This window comes from Pisolithus orientalis (assembly GCF_024613125.1).
Source record: "Pisolithus orientalis strain OTSU chromosome Unknown F5J12scaffold_2, whole genome shotgun sequence".
Taxonomy (NCBI): domain Eukaryota; kingdom Fungi; phylum Basidiomycota; class Agaricomycetes; order Boletales; family Pisolithaceae; genus Pisolithus; species Pisolithus orientalis.
In genome coordinates, this window is record NW_026260783.1 from 385581 (window position 1) to 405577 (window position 19997).

General features: G+C 45.1%; 5 protein-coding genes across 5 annotated transcripts; all 5 read right to left on the bottom strand.

Annotated features, from left to right (window-relative positions):
- Window positions 1-90: 90 nt before the first annotated feature.
- On the bottom strand, window positions 91-1677 carry F5J12DRAFT_924495 (uncharacterized protein; the record flags this gene model as incomplete). The annotated part of the gene is made up of 1 exon (XM_051749349.1): window positions 91-1677. The coding sequence occupies exon 1, from the start codon at window positions 1426-1428 to the stop codon at window positions 91-93; it is 1338 nt and encodes a 445-aa protein (XP_051604692.1). The 5' UTR covers window positions 1429-1677.
- A 2208-nt stretch (window positions 1678-3885) lies between these two features.
- Window positions 3886-4767, bottom strand: F5J12DRAFT_712857 (uncharacterized protein; the record flags this gene model as incomplete). Its single annotated transcript, XM_051740791.1, is given in 4 exon segments — window positions 3886-4113; window positions 4160-4336; window positions 4390-4528; window positions 4547-4767. Coding segments are annotated over 4 exon segments (765 nt in total), but the record flags the coding sequence as incomplete, so codon positions are not given.
- Window positions 4768-6428: 1661 nt separating this feature from the next.
- F5J12DRAFT_902512 (RNA polymerase II largest subunit) lies at window positions 6429-9568 on the bottom strand (the record flags this gene model as incomplete). Its single annotated transcript, XM_051748306.1, has 15 exons — window positions 6429-6584; window positions 6770-6924; window positions 6958-7099; window positions 7124-7189; window positions 7226-7258; window positions 7285-7332; window positions 7514-7564; window positions 7600-7809; window positions 7882-8040; window positions 8079-8189; window positions 8295-8439; window positions 8597-8743; window positions 8826-8943; window positions 8993-9160; window positions 9325-9568. 15 exons carry the CDS (start codon window positions 9566-9568, stop codon window positions 6429-6431), a joined length of 1953 nt encoding a protein of 650 aa, XP_051604694.1.
- A 1055-nt stretch (window positions 9569-10623) lies between these two features.
- Window positions 10624-10776, bottom strand: F5J12DRAFT_712329 (uncharacterized protein; the record flags this gene model as incomplete). The annotated part of the gene is made up of 1 exon (XM_051740754.1): window positions 10624-10776. A coding segment is annotated over one exon (153 nt), but the record flags the coding sequence as incomplete, so codon positions are not given.
- Window positions 10777-14502: 3726 nt separating this feature from the next.
- F5J12DRAFT_779147 (uncharacterized protein) lies at window positions 14503-16475 on the bottom strand (the record flags this gene model as incomplete). Its single annotated transcript, XM_051742354.1, has 9 exons — window positions 14503-14667; window positions 14729-14997; window positions 15177-15203; window positions 15264-15430; window positions 15531-15553; window positions 15721-15764; window positions 15920-15947; window positions 16154-16300; window positions 16353-16475. The coding sequence occupies 9 exons, from the start codon at window positions 16473-16475 to the stop codon at window positions 14503-14505; spliced, it is 993 nt and encodes a 330-aa protein (XP_051604696.1).
- Between the last annotated feature and the right edge of the window lie 3522 nt (window positions 16476-19997).

Here is a 19997-nt window from a genome sequence, read left to right on the forward strand (position 1 = left end):
GACAGACAGCAAGGTATGACAATGAGGTATGCATAGGCAGATAGATGATGATACCGAAGGACATAGTCATTGTGTGACATGGTCCATCTTTCAGGTTGCTTTTTTCGTCTCCGAGCGGGCAAGGTGATCGAGGTATCCGTTGTATGCGGCTTCTGCATCGCGGTACAGTGGTTCCATCAGTTTCCTATCTTGCCACGGTGCTAAGGTGTCCAAGAAGGAGGTCTCGAAGCGGAGCTCCTGATCGGTACGGATTCGTGATAAGATGTCGTCCTTGAACTTCAACCATTCAGGGGTATCGTTAGGGATCAGCATATTGAGGATTTTTCCCGGGTCTTTGGGTTTCAGAGCCAGAAGCATAAACACAACTGCAGAGGTCCGCGTGCCGAGACTGTACCTCCAGGCATTGGGACGACGCAACACACCCCTAACGAAGACTTCGCTCTCAATACTCTCCTTGTCAATGGAGGCAAGCCACATGTTATATGCCCAAGACACCCCAAGCGAGCCGATGAACATAATCTGGCCAAAAAGCGAACATTGGGGAATGAGAAGTATTTGTGCGATGAGCTGCAAGACGAGGAGGATCGCACACCACTTGATCCAATACCGCCGCCTGAAGGACAGCGTGGCGGAGCCTAAGGTGATGGAATTCGCGGCGTCCCCACTGCCCTTCAGTACGATAATCTCTTTGTCCTTTTCCGACACAAGGATGCCATCCCCGGGAACGTCCACTCGGGGGATTGGGTATTGAAATATAAAATCTGCTGCGCCGATAACGATGCACGATATTCCATTGACAAGTATTCCGAGGACGATCAGGGAGAAGGAAAACCAATCCTCGAATACCCCACATGCGACAGCCGTGCCGACGCTGGCCAGAATGGGTATGGTGGCGACAATGGGAGGGTATATGGGAGTGCGTAACACGGCTTGATTGCTCGGGGCATGTTCGAGCTCGGTGATAGTAACCGCTATTGGTTGGGTCCGTCTGCTGGGGATTTCCACCGTTTCCAGGCGTTCCACTGAGTGCTTCATAAGAAGTGCAGAGAAGGGACCTGTCTCCTCTAGAACTGTTCCATTATGACCACCGATATATTTTGTTCCCCTTAGCTCTTCCAGCCCTAACAAGGTGGCAAGATCGGTCGGAACTCCGGGGAAGAGACCCTCGAGAAGTTTAGAGTCGGAAACTCTGCCATAGCGTCTGGCAACCTCATAGGTACCAGGACAATTGTACCACCCTAGCCATCTTCTGCTAGGATCCAAGTGAATGGTGGTCATAGCAGTCACGGCTACGTCACCACCAAAGAAGCTAGCCATGCCCCCAGTGTTGAGCGAGAAGCCGCTCGAATTGCTGTTATCGTTGAGTGGGGCATTTGCGGAATAGAGGGCACGGCGTTCGTGGACGTCAGAGAGCCGAGGTATGAACATTTAACCAGCTCGACGACTTGGAGTTGGCTTGAAGAAAATCCAGCACAGACTCTTGAGAACAGGCTAGCATACATAAGTAGAACAATACGGGCGTCTAAATGACCACTTCCCTGAGACATCGCTTGGCACGCGAAGGTTAGGGCCAGCTCATCGGACGAGCCGAACAGTCCACTCGGTTGCCCATGTCATAACCACAGGTATTCCATCAGGAAGCTGACAAGTTGATGTGATTGAAAGGCATTGCAGGTAGCTCAGCAATTCTGGCAGGTTGGTAACGTCAGCTGAAGGGGCCCGCCGGCCCGGTGACCCAAGGTGAGGTGCCGAAAGTTATGTGCATCGCACTACTGCTGTACAAGAATTTGCTCCCACTCAATTGGCATGTATGTATGACAGGTCCAATCATTGGTGGCAAGATCGCGCAATGTTTGATAACTTCGTAGGTTCACACAGCATGGGCTTCAATGGATTCGAGCAATGAGAGGAAATAGAAAGTGCCAACTGGTTCCGAGTCAGGCTGTAGCAAACGTGAGGAATGTGATTGGGAGGTCGAACCCCTCAAGTTGTGTAACAGTATAAGCTTACGCATCAGAAATAGGTTTACTAGCAGTGGATAGGTAGAGAAAGCACTAATCGGAGCTGGTGAACTTGCCCCGTTGCAGAAACAAAAGTGGATTAAGCTGGGAGCAAGTGTACCAGGTGTATCTGATTACTTCTGGTTAATGGTAACATGCTCAGGTATCTCTACTTCAATGGTTCTGAGAGGGGTAGGAAAGTAGAACTGTGTAGGGCAGTGTGCGGACGATAAGTAGAAATTCAAGAAGACGAGGAAGAACGTGAGATACATGAAAGCGAGGAATGGGAGTAAACTCCCACATAGAACAGGAGTTCAGAGGTCAAGCATCCACTGCGTCCAGGAACAGTCAGATGGTGACATAGAAGAGTGCGGTTGTTAACAAGGGGGCATCACACTCAAGGTGCCACCGTCATCATGTCCAGTAAATTTTGTCTGTAAGATTTTGTATGGCCTGCCAAAGAAGCACAATGGGCTGGCCACAATAACATATAATATATTTGGTTGTACTACTATTGCTACCCTTATACATGTATGTGACTGTCAACTGCTGCCAAGGTGGGGATGCATCACAGTAGGTCAGCACTATTCTGGCTATGTGCAAGTCCTGACAATTTATTCTGGTAACTGACATTGTCTGACATCATTGTTTAACATGCAAGGTCTGTCCTCAATTAGTATGTATTATACTTTGTAGGGAACTTTGTATGGCATGCCAAAGAAGTGCAATGGACTGGCCACAGTAACATAGAATATATTTGGCTGTACTACTATTGCTACCCTTATACATGTATGCTGCATGAGTAAGGCTTCAAAAACATATATGTGACTGTCAACTGCTGCCAAGGTGGGGATGCATCACAGCAAGTCAGCATTGTTCCAGCTATGCACAAGTCCTCATAGTTTTCTCTGGCAACTGACATTGCCTGACATCATTGTTTAACATGTAAGGTCTGTCATCAATTAGTGTGTATTGTACTTTGTAGGCAGGCAGACACTGACTTGAAACATAGACAAAACCATTGAGGTGCATCCATTTCCACCAAATGTTTGGACACCATGTTGAGTCCCATGTAATATGGCTGTTATCATGTGATTTCTGGGCATTAGTAAGGGATGCTGCATTCATTAGTATATTTGCTGGGAAGTTGTCAGGAGCTGTCACTTGGTGTTGATATTGTATTAGCAGAAGCCACATGAGTAATGTTGACTGAAATCTACATGGTTAAGGTAGATGGTATTGCTTTGGCATGCTGGTATGTAAATAGATATTGTCCACAATGTAGCTCCTGTTACATTACAAGTCTCCAACCTCAGAACTATATTGAGCCCTTCAGCCCAACAGTATCCAGTAGGCATATCATCCTACCTTGCAAGCAAGTAGCCCTTGATCTGCAATCTAAACAACTACTTATTAGCATTCACCATGTCCTGCCAATTCTGATTATTCTGCAAATCTTGTGGCATGATACAACTACATGCCAATTGTTGTCCCATTGCTATGTAGTTGGTGGATTATCCCACCTTTAAATAAGAACAACAAACAAACAACATATGGAACACTACCACTGCTGTGTAAATTTATTTATAACATCCCACTACATGGGCAGGCAGAGATCATTCAGCAGATGCTGCAATCCTAGGACCATGTGGACATAAACATCACTCTTTGGGCTGCATTGGTGCATGCAATGAATATATCTATATATTGGAAGCTGCCATCCCAGCAGAAGATAGGGAATGCACTGGAATTACAATAATTGAGCTACTTGTAATGAATGGGAATATGATGTCAGGTAGTCAAAATTAGTCCACCTCTTTGGCCAAGCACTGGACTGCAAGTTGGGACACTGATGATTTCTTGACTGCAGCAGCAGGCAACATGATCAGTTGGTTCTTACCAAAAGCCTTGCTAAAAAGACATCAGAGCATAGTGTGACTTGAATTTGGGATGCATACTGATTCCACCATGCAAGCAGCTCGTCCACTTGTTTCTTAGCTGCAGGGCCTGGCAGATCTTCGAAAAAGTCCAAAATCATGTTGTAGAATTGTGAATAATCAAAGTTGCTGTCCACATTGTGCCAGGTGTTGGCAGAGGAAAGGGTGAAGTGGACCTAAGATGGTAAGGGATTGAGCATACATGACCAGAGCATAGCATACCTGGACTGCTGTGTATGCAATTGACCAAGGAGTAACTGCCTTCATGCCAAGGATTGAAGCAATGTGATTCTTAGTTGCTGCCTGCTGGTTGGAACTCCCCCAATGGCATCCAGGTGTTGTGTGATCCTTGTCAAGGTCCTGGATGGATGAAGGTGATGTGAATATGAACTTGAATGCCTGCAGAAGTCAACACCATGAACAGTAGCTACCCAGAAATCAATTCCACATACCTTAATCAGAAGTGAAGATTGGAAGAGTCCTTGCTCAGCATCTGTTGAGTAAAACTTGAAATTTTCATAAAGGAAGAGTGGCCAAGAATATGCTGTGACAAGGTAAGATGGGTTGTGATCCCAAATCCCATCTTTCATGCTGGTCCAGCATTAGTACATGAAAGAAATTGTAGATGGTTTAAGTAGTTCCATGGCTAGGTCCCAATCGAACTCTGCTGGGCAGATTAACTTGCCAGTAACATCATGCACAAACCCATGCTCATCTTTGGTGGTAGTGTGGAGGGGAGGCTCAATGGGATGGAACAAGTCAGTCAACCAAGACATGATGTCTTGTTTGAGATTAGCCATGTCATCTCCATGTGCCCCATCAGCTCCTTTTCAAAGCTGCTTGCAAATATCTTCAAGTTCATCAGCAGTGCCATGCAAAATAATCTATTTCATCCAAGGAAGAACTGTGATGAGTTCCTCAAAGGATTTATAGAGACAGTTGTCACTGGTAGCAATTAGCTAGAAACCAATCAACTGTTTGAATTCACATACTCACAAGTGTTCTCCAAGTCAGACTTGTTATGGTCATTTTCTTGAAACTCTTGATGGCAGTTGAATGCTGCAATGAGATCTTCGACATTTTCATAAAGAGTTACCAGGTGTCTTATTGCTCTGCCCTGATGAACATATGAGTCCTGTTGGCTATGGTGGATTGGCAAACAAGTAAAAATGTCAAATGGTAAATACACACCTGCAGGATTTTTTCGAGCTTGCTCTCATGGTTTCAAGCTCAAGCTCAAGGGCTGCTATCTGCCTCTTCGATCTGCAGTGTGCAACATGCAGAGCATCTTTGTCACTGGAAGGCCACCTGTCATCAGACTGTGACTCTGCCATGCCTGGAGCTCTGGAGGTGGTAGTGGGCAGCAGCTAGCAGTGTGCTTTTGCAGGCAGGCACACTTAATAGACTTGTGCAATATCATTTATGTGACTACAGAACTTCAGATGACAGGTTGAAATTTCATCTGTGAGATGGTTGAATTACAGCATATGAATTGTTTGAGAACTCAGCATGTACTGCAGTGCTGTTTCAGCACTAAGCATTTTGCAGATCATTTGTCAGTCCAAGACTAATGGCCCAGGTTGAAATTTCACCTAAGCAATTTCTTGACAGGGCATGCCTCCTGGAATATGGCAAGAGAATTCCACTGAGTGTTTGCTATTATGTCATGTTGAGACTCCAAGTGCTTTTTGCCATATGCTAATGAGTTAGGGCACTCAAGGGTAGCTTTGAAAAACTCCAAGAATGGTCCTGATCAACCAACAGGATTTTTACTCAGCACCAGCATTATTGCTATCTAGCTTGCATGATAAAAATGTACAGTAATCTATGTGGGGTCCATGATGACAAAAACATACTAGATATGTGCCAGTTGCCTGGAGGGACATCCAGCAAGAGACATAGGCACAAGCTGAAGAAAAACTCCCCACAGAGGCTTACTCCCCATACATAAGGTACATAACTACAGTGAGGTGGTTGTTGCCTGTAAGTGCATAGTGGGGTGTGCAGAATGGGAAGAGAGCAACAAAGCAACAAATGAGATATACTGTATATAAACAAGAAGTGCACACAGATGCAGTGAGATGCACATGCCACTTGCATGGGCAGTGCAGGAAAGGTCTCTTGTGCTTTGTGGTCTTGGGTCAGCCTCATGTCAGATCTTTTGCCCCAAAGGACTCTGCCTGTATCTGAGGAATGAGATCTCCCCCACTGTTTGCCATTGACAGCAGGGTGAGAATGCCACTGACTTGTCCTTGAAGTTACTCTCTGACCATGCAGGGGAGTGTGTGTCATATGGCATCATTGCCATGCCACCATCCACATGTGTAGCAAGTATATTTTGCACTGGCAAATGATGGGATCTTGTAGTGTGTCAGTGCCCAGTGCAATGCAACATCAAAGGCACTTGTACCCATGGGTGCGAGCTGGCCAAACATAACATTTTCTGTGATGCCATGACAATCATCCATTTCACCAATGACAGTGGCTTCCATCAAAATGTCCACTGTTTCCTCAAACGAGCAAGGCATTGGGACACCAGTTCTAGCTGGAGCTTTGACTTGATATCCTCATCCAGGACAGTGAAGAATTCCATGAACTCAGAGTCTTCTTCAATTATGGTGGATGTAGGGTCAGGGTTGTACCAAATCTTGACTGTGGCAGTTTACAGTCCAAAGTGACCCAGGCAACATCAGACTCCAAGTATATGGAAAGCAGAGGTGTCTTGATATTGGTGGTGACATTGATAATTTCTTTTGAACCAGACACACTGATTGTAACATTCTTGCTGAATACACAGGCATAATGGAAGGTGTTAAGTGACATCTGAGTAACTGGTTCACCAATGGATTGGGTGACAAGGGTACTGCACATTTCTCCAGGGTTGAAAAGGGATTGGTTGAACTTTGCCTGGATCCCACCCAACACCCACTCAGACATTTCACAGTTGAGATGGAACTCTTCTAGCACATGGTGAGTAGCGAGTGTGGCTCATACAAGCAAGCAGAAGGTCAGCACAGCACTTGCCTGTGCTTCCCTACCAAGTTCATCGTTGTCCAGCACAGCCAGGAGCCTCTCCATGAGTTGGTAGACTGTGTCAACAATGTATGCTGGTTTGAGGTCCCTAGGCTTGTGGCAGTTGATGTGAAAGATCTGAACAGCATTCTAAGTGATATGATGTGGATTGACAGGCATGTGGTGGGGGGTAAGGTTGTCTGCATGAAGGAAAATGAATGACTGCAACTTGGGATGATCCTGTATGGGTCAACTGTATTCTTCATCAAGCTTCACTTGCAACTCAAGGGAGCTGTTGTCAATACTGATCTGCAGAACTCCAGGACACAAGTCACCTCCTTGTCCATGACATCAACATGGACTTTGTGCTCAAACTCCCTATCCTGAGCTCAAATGTGCCGATCCTCTGGTGCTTGATGAATGTGTCATCCATCTCACCCTCTCCATATATGAGCTGGATGAGGTCACCCAATGAATTGCACACTGTATGTCATAGCAGACCATGACATCCTCCAGTGCCTTGACAAGACATCATTAGATGTAGCCTGTCTCTGCTGCTTTGACAGCAGTATTGATGAGACCTTCTTGACCAACCACACCATGGAAAAAGAACTCCTGGGGGGGGAAGGTCAGACTGCACAGATATGAACTCCCCTTGCCTCTGGACTAAAGTCATCCTTGGTGAAGTGAGTTAATGTCTGACAGCAGAAACTGAATGGTATATACTTTCCTTCTACACTCCACTGCCTGACATAGGCAGACATCTGTGAGACATTGCTATATGAATCTGTAGATCCTGCACTGACCATCTGCTTGACATTGTTGTCCTCCTTCAAGTGCTCCTGCATGTATTGATCAGACTGGTCACAGCCAAGGCTAAGTTCACATTCCACTATACTGAAGGATTCTCAGATAATCATGCCAGGCATGACCTTCAAGCAGTCACAATATGCATCATCAATGATCTCCTGGACCCTGTGCTCCTTCTCCACAATTTTTTTGGTGATGAAACTCACCACTTTCAGTCCAGAAAAAGTATCAGTGATGCTGATACTGAAACCATTATGGCAAAGCCCATAGTTGACGACCCTCTACATACTGGGCTGAGACCTTTCTCACAGAAGGCAACAAGTATGGGACCACCTTGGGTCATGCTGGCCATCTTTTTGTCAACAATGCCATACAGAATTTCACTGTTGTCAACCATCATGCCATTGTCGAGGATTGGGTTCAATGTTTTCTAATCCAATGCATGATGAATATTGAATCCATGTGGAATAGCCATGCTCAGAATTTATTCACCTATCCAGAGAGGCTTTGGCTTGATAATGGCTGGCAGTGGGACATGACCATCCCAATTAGGTACCCGGAAAATGTTTTGAACTTGGTTCCAGTCAGGGAACATGTCTTGCAGCATGTACTTGCAGATACCACAGCAGTGTATCTTGCATGACACCCACAAGGCATTTGTCAGCTTATGGTGAAATGATCTGATTCAAACTAGCATCAGCAACAAAGAATAGACAATGGAGGCATGCATGAACCTGCAGTGTACCCATGCAATAATTCTGCACAAGTCTCTGACTGTGGTATACTGAACAATGATTATGAACACACACAACTGGTAACTAACAACCTTGGACTTACTGCATGTTCATCTTGTCACCACCAAAATCAGCATTATAAGGGGACCTCATGGAGGGGTTCAGGTGGGAGGCTAGAAAAGTTGTCAGCATAAGGAACTCTGAGACATCTAAGAGCTTACTCAAGTAGGGCATCAGCTTCACCTGGTGACTCATATTTAAGGATATAGCCAACCCCCCATCCTTCAAAAGTCATCCTACTATCCAACTGTATTGGAGGAATGCATCGACACTTGCTGTACTGCAAGTCAATATGTTCTCCAGTATCCCTGGCATCATATCTTGCTCCTGGATAAATCGAGAGCCCATTCTGAACAAGTTCTTGCAGGTAAGCAATGTTGTACAGTGTCACTACACAGAGACATTAGCAACAACCCCACCACCATCTGTTGATACATGCCTTGTTCAGGGTACATAGGACTCATGCCTATACTTACAGAAACACCAGCTTTGTCCAGTTCCAAGTTTGGGTCACCTGTGATGACTGTGCAGGTGGAGAAGTCCACATGTTCACCCATCAGGTTACCATGTAGACATCCTTCTTTGCCCTTTAGCTGTACCTGGACAGCTTTCACAGGTCAGCCTGAGTTGGGGTACCAGCAATATCATTATCCATGTAGGTTGAAACTACCAGGAGGGGTGAGTGGATAGGGAAAGAATACAATGCAATACTTGCCTGCAACAGCTGTTCCAAATCCATTACAACAGGAGCAGGTGCACCTTCCTACTCACACCATTGAATGCTGTCAGAGGCCATAGTGATGTCACCCAACTTGTACGTCAGATCACCTTCACTCGTCATGACACTGCTGTCAACAGCTCTACTCAGGTGGACAGGTGGAGGCAGTACTGGCAATACAGTGATGGTCATCCACTCCAGTCTTGCATACTCATCTGAGAGACTTGAAGTAACTAGAAACCAGAATTTGACATCTTCTTGAGTGTCATGTACACCTCTGATGGTGTGCACAGGCATTTGTCAGGCTGCAATGACTTGATGTCCTACAAAGCATTAATATCTTGATGCCCTTCATTGGTTCTGAGTACTGTGAGATGTGAAGGACAGTTGCAAGGAGTTTGGGGAGGGACTGCTCATGTGAGGTAGAGATATGTTTGCTGGCACCATGACCAGGTTCTGAGGAGATGTAGTGGGAGTGTCCATAATGCATTACTCTTGTATTAGACACATGCCAGCAGGCTACATGACCAATTTTCCCACTCAAGCCATGAAATGAGATCATGCAGATAGTGAGGCAATATGATAGAACAGAGGGCAGAGCACAATTACAAGACAGACCAAGCAGCAGCCAGGAAATAAAGAACTTGCAACTGCCAGTACACTGTAGTAACTACTACTTTGAAGTTAGTACTAGTGTTGATAGGGTGAATCTTTAGAATGAAATGTCATCAATGACAGCCTCTTTGAACTCATTGGGTTCATCACCATCTTCGTCATCTGAATTGCTGCTGACATCTGTGCAAGCATCTGTGTTGTTCTCACTTGAGCTGTCATCTGTGTTTTCATCACTATTCACCTCCATATCACTACCATCCTGACTGTCCTCATCACTCTCTTCCCCTAACTGTCCATCATCCTTGTTGTTCATCTCTCCTGCCAGAGAGTGTGGAAGGGAATGTGTGTGACCAGGACTTCTCCCAGCAAAGTGCATGAACATATCTCAGTCAGCAAATCTAAGAAGTAGGATTAGTGAGGTGTAGCACTAGAAATACACACCTACATGTTTACATAGAAATTTACCCAGTCATCTTCTTCCCCTTCTCTTTGTGCAATGGATTTCCCAGTGGGAAGTAAGTGAGTCTCCTTACCATCTGCAAAGGCCAGTATAAGGTGAACAGCACAGATTGCAATATTGGGGTCAAGAAAACCAAATGTGGCAGGGTCAGAGGTCGGGATGAATACTCTCTTGGGGAGGTGGCCCACAGCTAAACAAAATCAGTGGCCCAGGGATACACCAAGCCATTGAACCCACAAACATGCAAGTTTTGAAAGCCCTTGCCTCTGCCAAGAACTCACACATCAACATGGTAGATTCCAAGTACACAGGCATCCCAATATGGATGGCAACCTGGCCCTGATTCACCAGTAGGAACCATTATGTCAGACTGGTGGCCTAGGTGTAGGAAATCATACTCTTCATGCATGTCATAGGTAGTGTAATGAATTCACATGGTTCATATGGCATATAGCTTGTTATCTCAGATTATAATGCTGTTACATTCCTTGCCTGAATATTTGTCATCTTGGTCAGCAAGGGGCACATGAAGGAGTTATTATGCCCAAGTGCAGTGACTTTGTCAAATGGACTAGGCATGAAGCACGCAAGGGGGAGTCTATGGGCTGAACATGTCATAACCCCTATGGCTCAGTTATTGCTGAAGTCCAACAAAGGTTTGCTTCCACTGGCAGTCCTTTTGGATATGTGGGGAAGGGAACAAGGACAAAAGCAAAGGGATGAAGCTGAGTTGCAAGCTATTGAAAAACTGAGGATACAGGACAGCATACTCGAGACTATATACCCATACAGCTAGAGTACCATACCAGTCATGACAGATGTGTTGCAACATGTATCTGCAGTATTCAACAAAGTCATCAGACAAATACATAAATCAAAGGGAGTCATATGGTGTCATATGATGGGGGTTGTCAAGGAAGCAGAGGCTATACTGGCTGTGCAATCAATGTGCAGCGAAGAGCCTGACACCAGAGCAAGAAAGGGACATATAAGTAATATAGATGAGTCAAAGAAACAGGAACTGTAACAAGTCATCCATCAGAGAGGGTGGTGGAACACTGGATCAAAGGGGAGGCATGGTCTCAGCTGGTATTGGAAATACCTTGACAGTGGGAGATCCAAAGGAGCCTTGCAGCATATGAACCCCTAGGATGGTGACAATTATGAGAGATGCAACTAGGCACATGATGCATGTGACTGCGAGGAATCGAAAAAGGAAAGACCCCTGTAGTGGGCATAACAGGAGTCAGTGTAGAAGATGGTTTTTGAGGTCTGGAAGGAAACCCTTGGATCAGCTTTGGTGTTAGAGACTGGATAAGACAAATCACTTGCACTGACAGGCTTACTTTCAGGGTGGGATCATCCTGCTGATCCCAGAGCATGGAGAACAGGTCCAATGGAGAGGTTCTATGGGAAGGAAGGAAGTGCTGTGGAACTTGAGTGGTCATGTTGCTTCTTGGAGATGGCTCCTGTGCTCTGCCACTACAGCTCTCTTCTGCTGGTAGCTGATCAATGACCTGCAGCCACCTCCAACATTGCTCGTGTTTCGAGAGCTGGTTAATTGTGTTTTTCTTACTAGTTAGAGGATAATAGGCTTTTAGAGCATGATGAGCAAGTTCCCCCTGAAATCAGTTAGTCTGAAGAAACACCTGAAGATCTGAAGCATATCACTGTTTGCATTGTATATGAATCTGTCATCCCAAACAATCTAATAGATTCCACATAATCTCCTAGGGCATGGAATTTATGCATGCACATGTTGAACATCTTCACTTTCCCACCACTTGGCAAAGATGGCACAGCAGAACCAGCTCCATCATGGGCTTGCTTCTGCAACTAGGAAGCTCTCTCTTTATGTAGCTCAACAGTGTGATAGTCAGGACATAACTTCCTTGCAAATAAACAGAGCTTTTGACAGAGAATTATATGGGTCCTTTCTAGGTCATTTAAGGTCATCTCCATGTGTAGTTGCAGCTTTGCAAGCACATGCCACTTGGCAAAGCAGAAGGGTAACATGGACACAATGTGGTCATGGGCTGGTGGGAAGAGACCTTTGAAGACTGGAATGGCACACTTTACTCTTGTTGAGCATCTGAGGCAGCATGAATGAGATGTAAATGAACATGCCTGCAGGATGTCTTCAAAATCATCTGGCTGCAAGCCACTTCATTTCTGAGGTATTGCTAGAGAATTTCTGAATAGTCCCTCGACTGAATGAAGGTATTTGCTGAAACCTGGGAATGCTGTTAGTTGAAGCAGAATGCAGAGAAGAGCAATTACCTTGCATCTAGCTCAGCAACAGTTAATGCACCAGTTGGAAGACCATAGAGAAGGCAAATAAGGTGTGTGAAAAGGGACTTCCAAGAACCAAGCTCACATTCATGCATTAAATCGACTACTAGCATGGCCAGACAGTTTTTCTGCAAAAGCATTCTGGAGAGCCATTGAATAAAAAGGTAAATGCCAAGAAGTGTATGTACTTATGATGGTCAGAACCCACAAATTGCTACCAAGTATATGTTCCATGAAGGATCCATCTACTGCCTTTGCCTGCTTGAGTATAGCTTTGCATACTTGGTGAACCTTCTGCAATACAAACTCCCTCAACTGGGATGCTCACAGATGTGCATCATGAAGAGTTCCAATGCGATCAATCAAGTGCTTGGGTACCAAGCAACATGGGCAGAGGCAATGACCCATCTCCTGTATGGTTGCAATAAGAGCCCTAAATTGTGGAGTATCAACTACTGATGAGTGCCAGGAACATGTCTGATAGAAGTTCACATTACTTTTCTGGGTAATCAGCTGAATAGGTGAAAATGCAGGGGAACACTTGGTGGATGGCTCTGTTGGGGCAGCACAGGGATGATGCCATGGTGACAAGCCTCTACAAATGCCTCATCCAATAAAATATTCCAACAGCCACATGAACAGTTCACAGGTGACAGTGGGCTTGTAGGGAGGCAATTCCCTTCCTGGACATTTTTTCAAGCATTGGGAAGAAATCTTTGATACTGTCTGGGAGCTTCAATACTGATCACAATAAGGCATGTCGATCTTTGGAGTAGAACTGCTGTGACTTACTGAAGGGAAGAAGGCTACTAGATGACAAGCACTGGAGTTTGGCATTGCATGGGCATACTTTGAAATGTTTCCAAAATAAAGGTAGAGTGGCCAAGCCTTTGCATTGCCAAAAGTAGCCAGATGAGTGGCATCAGAGAAGAACATGAGACCAGCGATAACTTCACTCCAGCTTGCATCCAGGGCTCTGGTGCTTGCTTTTGAAGCATTGCATGGGCATTGATCCAACTGTCCAAAGTGTATAATTCACCAAATGCTTGCTGAACTTTGCCAGTGACAGGATCATGCCAGATTTGTTCAAATGGCCATAGATGGAATGTTTTAGCTTGGATATCATTGAATGCTGAACATATAACTTCAATGAGAGATTGATAATGAAAACCTGGTACTGAGTATTTCTGACTGCTCCCCTGATTTGTCTTCATCCTGGTGGGCACCTCAATATCCATGGAAGAAACATTCCAGTTGTCCAGAAACACTACCTCAGAGTTCCCAGAACTCTCACCTGGAGCATGGTCCTCATTGAGGAGTTGAAGATGTCTATTAGATGAAAAACTGATGCAAGTCCACAGAATTGAAATCCTCCACTAATAGCACAGCCTGGATGAGCCTTGTAACTTTGCCCTCAGACTTATGCTTGCTGATCATATTCATCCATTGCATCAGGCAATATATGGTCATGTTTGTGAACAGGTAAGGAGGGGGAGGGAGGTGAGGCCAAGGAACAATGTGCATGCCCCTTTGTAAAAGGGGACATACTTTGGTTGGTAGCATAGATGAGACAAAGGAATCAGGCTTGAAGGATGGGCAGTGGAGGTACTGGTGACATATGCCAAAGAAGTCTCTTTCTGATTGAAAACTCCCATGTACATGAAGTATCACCCTGTGAATAAGGCCTGCTCAATTTCCTGACACAAAATCTGGATTCTGCAGAGGTGTAGTAGATGGAGGTGAAGGCACATGATTGTGACAATCTTGAATTAGGCTATGGAGAAGTTGGCCCTCAGCTACAAATAGGAACTGTGATATCAAAGTACCTCCATGGACAATTCCTATGGCACTTACCACTGGCAGGTCATGTGTCAACATGCATATTTGAATCTTCAGTTTGCAAATCATTGCTCTTGTCCTCATCAGCACAGGGATGTGGGCTTGGAATATGAAGCTGGGTGTGATCTGATACACTGGCAAGGGTAGCAGTGGTTCCATGGTCATCATTCAGTATCACACCAGCCTGGTCCTGAAGTAAAGGTAAGTACTGCAGTGGCAGTTCATGAAGTGGTCAAATGGTCACCACTTACCAGGTCTTGAAGTCCACTGCTGTGCCCTGTAAATTTCCTGAGCACAGTACTTGACTGCCTCACTGTGTATTGCAGAGCAGCATCTACCCTTTTCACTCTTTCATGATGCTTCAAAATGGCAAGACTTGTGGACTTCCAGTACAATGAACAGAGCAGCCAATGTTTTGAAAGTGAGCATTGGTTGTCAAAAGTTTGGCTGCATGAAGGTCCACAGAAGAGCATGACCATGAGCAGTATGAAAAGACAATAATGCTGGATTGTAATGGCCACTGGAATGGTGGCAGTCATGGCAGCAAGATATGATGGGGTCATTGAGCTGTGTTAGAGGTAACAATATGATTACTACAACTGGGGTTCTTTCAGTGAGGCTAGGAGCCCTAGCATTAGGTTTCAGGTAGGCTGTCAATGCCCAGCAGTGACATTAGTTGGGGGGTTTGAGATTTCATACCTGAATCATGTATTGACAGGTATGAGCCTGAAAAAGTTCATTATAATGCAGGCTAAATGAGATTGGGATGTTCCAAACTGAACATACCTCTCCTTTCCATCCTTGAAGCCTCTGTAGCCTGCAAGGTGATTTTCTTCATGTTAGATTGTGGTGGTGCAAGAATCTGATAGCAGAATATGTTCTCAAAGAATGACTTAGGACTCTTGATCTCAGGCAGAGAGATGTACTGGGTGAGACAAGTGTTGGTGGAATCACTGAAGATAATAGGTCACAGTTTATCAGCATCTCTAGAGTAAAGATACTCACTGATTTTTGCATATGCAGGCATGGGTGAAGACCAAACCTGGCACCTACCCAAACCCTGTGGGCCTGCAAGTCTGCCAGCCATGAACAGTCAGTATACTCAGAGCGACAGCAAACTCCAGTGGGATGTAAGAAGCTTAGGATGCGATTCTAGCTCCTTTGCAATAGGTGTGTCCCCCTTGTGTTTCCTTGTAGTTGTATTAGTTAACTGGTTTTGGATAGATTCTGAATGTGAACACACTCCAACTCCTGCCACCTTGTGGGCAGCCTCCAGCACTTCAGGAGCTGCCACAGCATTGTACAAGTCGAATGATCACCATACCCATCCACATTGTACAGGAACTCATTCAAGCAAGGTGGGCAGCTGAGATAGTGAAGTGTGAAGCCAAGCAGAAGTTACAAGTGCTACAGATAGTACACAGTAAATGGAGGAATTATACTTGAGGCAGGTCCTAGTGATGCAGCTCCCTGTATGCAATGAACAAGGATAATGAACTACAACTGGTCACAAACAATACAAGTAAACCACATAGATGCACATCATTTATTACCAGCCCTATTCAGCATTTTGTCAATGCAACCTGCAGCAGTTTCATATTGAGCTCTTGGTCAGGTTCACATATGGTCATGAGATACTGTTTTGCTTCATCAAATCTATGAGACCACTCCTGTACCTCTGCCTTGCACATGTAAGTGCATGCCTCATACTGGCGAAGGCAGTGTTCTGCAGCCTGCAGTTGCATGCCAATCATCACAACAGCTTGTTCCACCACACTACATATGTGTTTTTGATGAGCAGTGCTGGGGCCTTTCAGATTGAGCTATTTGATAGATTAAGTTTTATTCCACAGGAAGAGAAAACTGCGAACACACCAGGTTTATGATGGCATTATCAGTAGAGGTCCCTGAGCTGTATCTCTCTGGTACAGCTAGTGCACTGTGCCGAGACAGGTTTAGGAGCATCTGAAGTGGACCAAAGTTCAGGCTTCCTGCCATAGTTCCAACTGTTGAGAGGAAGTCATTGTTGCAAAAGTTGAACAAGAATTAGGTGTTGTATGATGGTTGTAATAGATAATGAAGGATCTAAACTCTGACTTCCACATAGTGTAGTCACATTTAGTCACAACACATGGGCAGCCTGTGTGCCAAAACACCAACACTCATATAGACCCTGAGATGGGCCCACCTAAATAGATTAGCCAGGACACATGGACAGGCGTGAGGGACTAAAGTGAGAGCAACATATATACAGGCCTGTAAGTGCATTACCACAACATATGGGAGGGCCCATGGTGGGTAAGGATGTTGAAACATTTAGACAGGCCCATGACCAATTAAGTATACTGAGTTGCTGTAAGACATGGACAGGCCTGTCCTGGTAGGTTACCCCCCTGTTGCAACATCAAGGTGGGCCCACCTATCATAACATGGAGAGGGTCACAACATAAGGACAGGCCTGTCTATGATTAGAATACAAAGTTGGCAACATATGGACAGGCCTGCTCATAATAAGCTGTACCCCTGTCACAACATAAAGACAGGCCTGTCAGTAATGTCATTTCATAATGTCACAACATATAGACAGGCCTGTCAACAGTAAGATGCACCGCTGTTGAAACATAAAGATGGGCCCATCACTAGTATCATTTAATAGAGTCACAACATAAGGTTGGGACCATCAGTAGTATTATGCAACATATGGATGGGCCCATCCACAGTAAGATGTACCTCTGATGAGACATAAAGATGGGCCCATCAGTAATCTCATGTATAGCATCACAACATATGGGTGGGCCCTTCAGTAGTATTATTTATATTGTTGCAACATATGGGTGGGCCCAGCCCCAGTAAGATGTACCCTGTCGAAACATAAAGACAGGCCTGTCACTAATATCATTTAATAGAGTCACAACATATGGATGGGCCCTTCAGTATATTATTTATATTGTCACAGCATATGGATGGGCCCATCCACAGTGAGATGTACCTCTGACAAAACATAAAGATGGGCCTGTCAGTAATCTCATGTATAGCATCACAACATATGGGCAGGCCTGGCCCCAGTAAGGCAACATCTGTGTATCTTGTCATCTGTCTCTAACCTCTGACTCTTCCACTCTCCAATCACCATCACCACTCTCACCATCAAACTACTCCATTGTCTCATCATCAGAAACATGTCATCGTCATTGTCTCACAAGCTCTTCAAGAAATTGCCTGAGCTTGATGCTGCAGCCAACTGCATCCTTCAAATTTACTTCAAGGATATCGCAGAAAGCAGTAAGCTGGGAAAGGCAGACAAGATTGCAAAGTGGAGAGGTGCCATCAAGGTGATAAATGATGAACTAGTGCATCATAGCATCATCACATTTTTTTCACTAACTGATGCATTCAGGACACTGTACGCAACCTCATTGCTAGGACATATGAGATTCCAATGACCCTCATCAGCATTGACATGTTCTTAAAGTGGCATGAAGACCTTGGCTCAATCAAGCACCCATGGCCTGAGTGGAAGACTGCCCTATCCCCTTCCAAAACTGACATCACCAACCACAAGTGGCTCAACATCGTCAAGCATTGATACAACTACCACTGGTTGGGCCTCCCTATGCCCTGCATTGTGCCAACACCAACACCACCCACTCAAGAGACTGAAATGCCTATGAGCAACAAAGGAAAATGGAAAGTGACTGAGGCAGAGGTGGAGCAAATGATAGCAGATAGCTCACACAGGATGGAGGTGGATGATGAGGGTGAAGATGAGGTGCCAGAGAAGGAGGACAATGAAGAAGAACCAGTGTGAGGCAGGCAGAAGCACAAAGCTGCTGCAAAAACAATGTCCCATCGGTCCAGACATCAATCCCACTCTAGGAAGGCAACAGCAGAAACCAATGATGACAAAGACATTCCTGCTCAAGGCCAATCGAAACACAAGCCTCATCCACCATCAGACGGACTATATGGTTGCACTGCCATAGCTGCCAGAAGGACGCCTTCCCCCAACCCCCATTCCTGCAACTTGTGCCACAGATGCAAGGTCCGATGCTACAAGAACCCTGGGAAGTCCTGCTTCCTGTGTGATGGTTGCAAAATTTGATGTAGCCATGCCAATGGCAGGATTGCCACTCCAACTTGATGGAATCCATCACAAGCCAGGGGAAAAAAGTGAGCTCAAAGTCTGTCCCTGATGATGGAGGCCCAAGAATCCCAAAGTCCAAAGGAATGTCCACCAAAGCGACACATTTCGATGGCTTCCAAAGCCATCAATGCTGGGGTTGGGCCCTCCAACCAGGGAGAGATGATCCCCGAGGGATCTTCACTCAGTATGTTCACAATTTCATGTATTTACACTGACTCAAATTTTATTTAGAGATTCATATTCCTGCATTCAGATGCAGGGATTCCTGCCCAATCCCAGCTGCTGTACAAGCAGATTTGATTGTCAAGGCTGGCCCATCCATTGTGCAGGAGGTAGAGGGATCTATGGCAGCAGGTATGTTTAATCAATCTACATTTACACTAATTATCATGGTTAACCCTTGTATTCAAAGCAGACACCCGCCCATTGACAACAGCAGCACCCATCCAACTTGCAACTGCTACAACTCCCAGTGCACCATCACCTGTCTGTGCCCCAATTGCCAAGGTGTCACAAAGATCCAACACAATCAAAGAGCAAATCGAAGATTTGGAACATCGACTCCACAATGCTGAGGCCCACCGCCAATACTACAAGGATCAAATGTATGATTTCCAAATACAACAGGATGAAACCATGCAGACGCTGGACAGGATGGCTCACAAGCTAGAGGCTCTGCATATTCAGGTATATGGACAAGCATTGGGTGATGATCTCATCAATCTCTTAGGGCCTCTGGCAGATGAGACAAGGGCAGATAGGACAGCAGGGTGAACAAGGCCATCTATCATTTTACTCCTCCATGGCACATATGATGTCATTTTGTATTTCCATTTTAATTGACCACTCATGCCACATCGCATATTCAACCTTTATTTAAGAGTGAGAAAAAGACAATAATGGCTAGACAGCCAACAGAATTGCAAAGGATAATCTCATTCTACTAAAACAACTGCTAACATATCCCAATAGGTGAAAGCTTAGCAAATGCATGGCTTTTTGACATAGAATAGTTAACTTGAAACTTAAAAAATGAGATAGCAGGATGGTCTCATTCTGCTAAAACTGGAGCTGATGGAACCTGATAGACAGAACCTTTGCAAATGAACAGACTGTGCAATATGTGATAGCAACCTGCCATTCAACATGAATGCAATTAATAGTCTGATTTGGCCAACACATCTGAGTCTGCTAATACAGCCGCTGTCACACACCAAAGGTGTTTGGTGAGGTGGACATGGATGTAGCTGATGAATGGAGGTGAAGACCATAGCCCTCATGTGAAGAAGGACAGCCAGCAATGTTGGCAGTCATCCCTTGCACAAGAACAAGTTGTCAATGCCAAGGAAAAAGGAGGAGGCAAGTTAAGTGCCAAT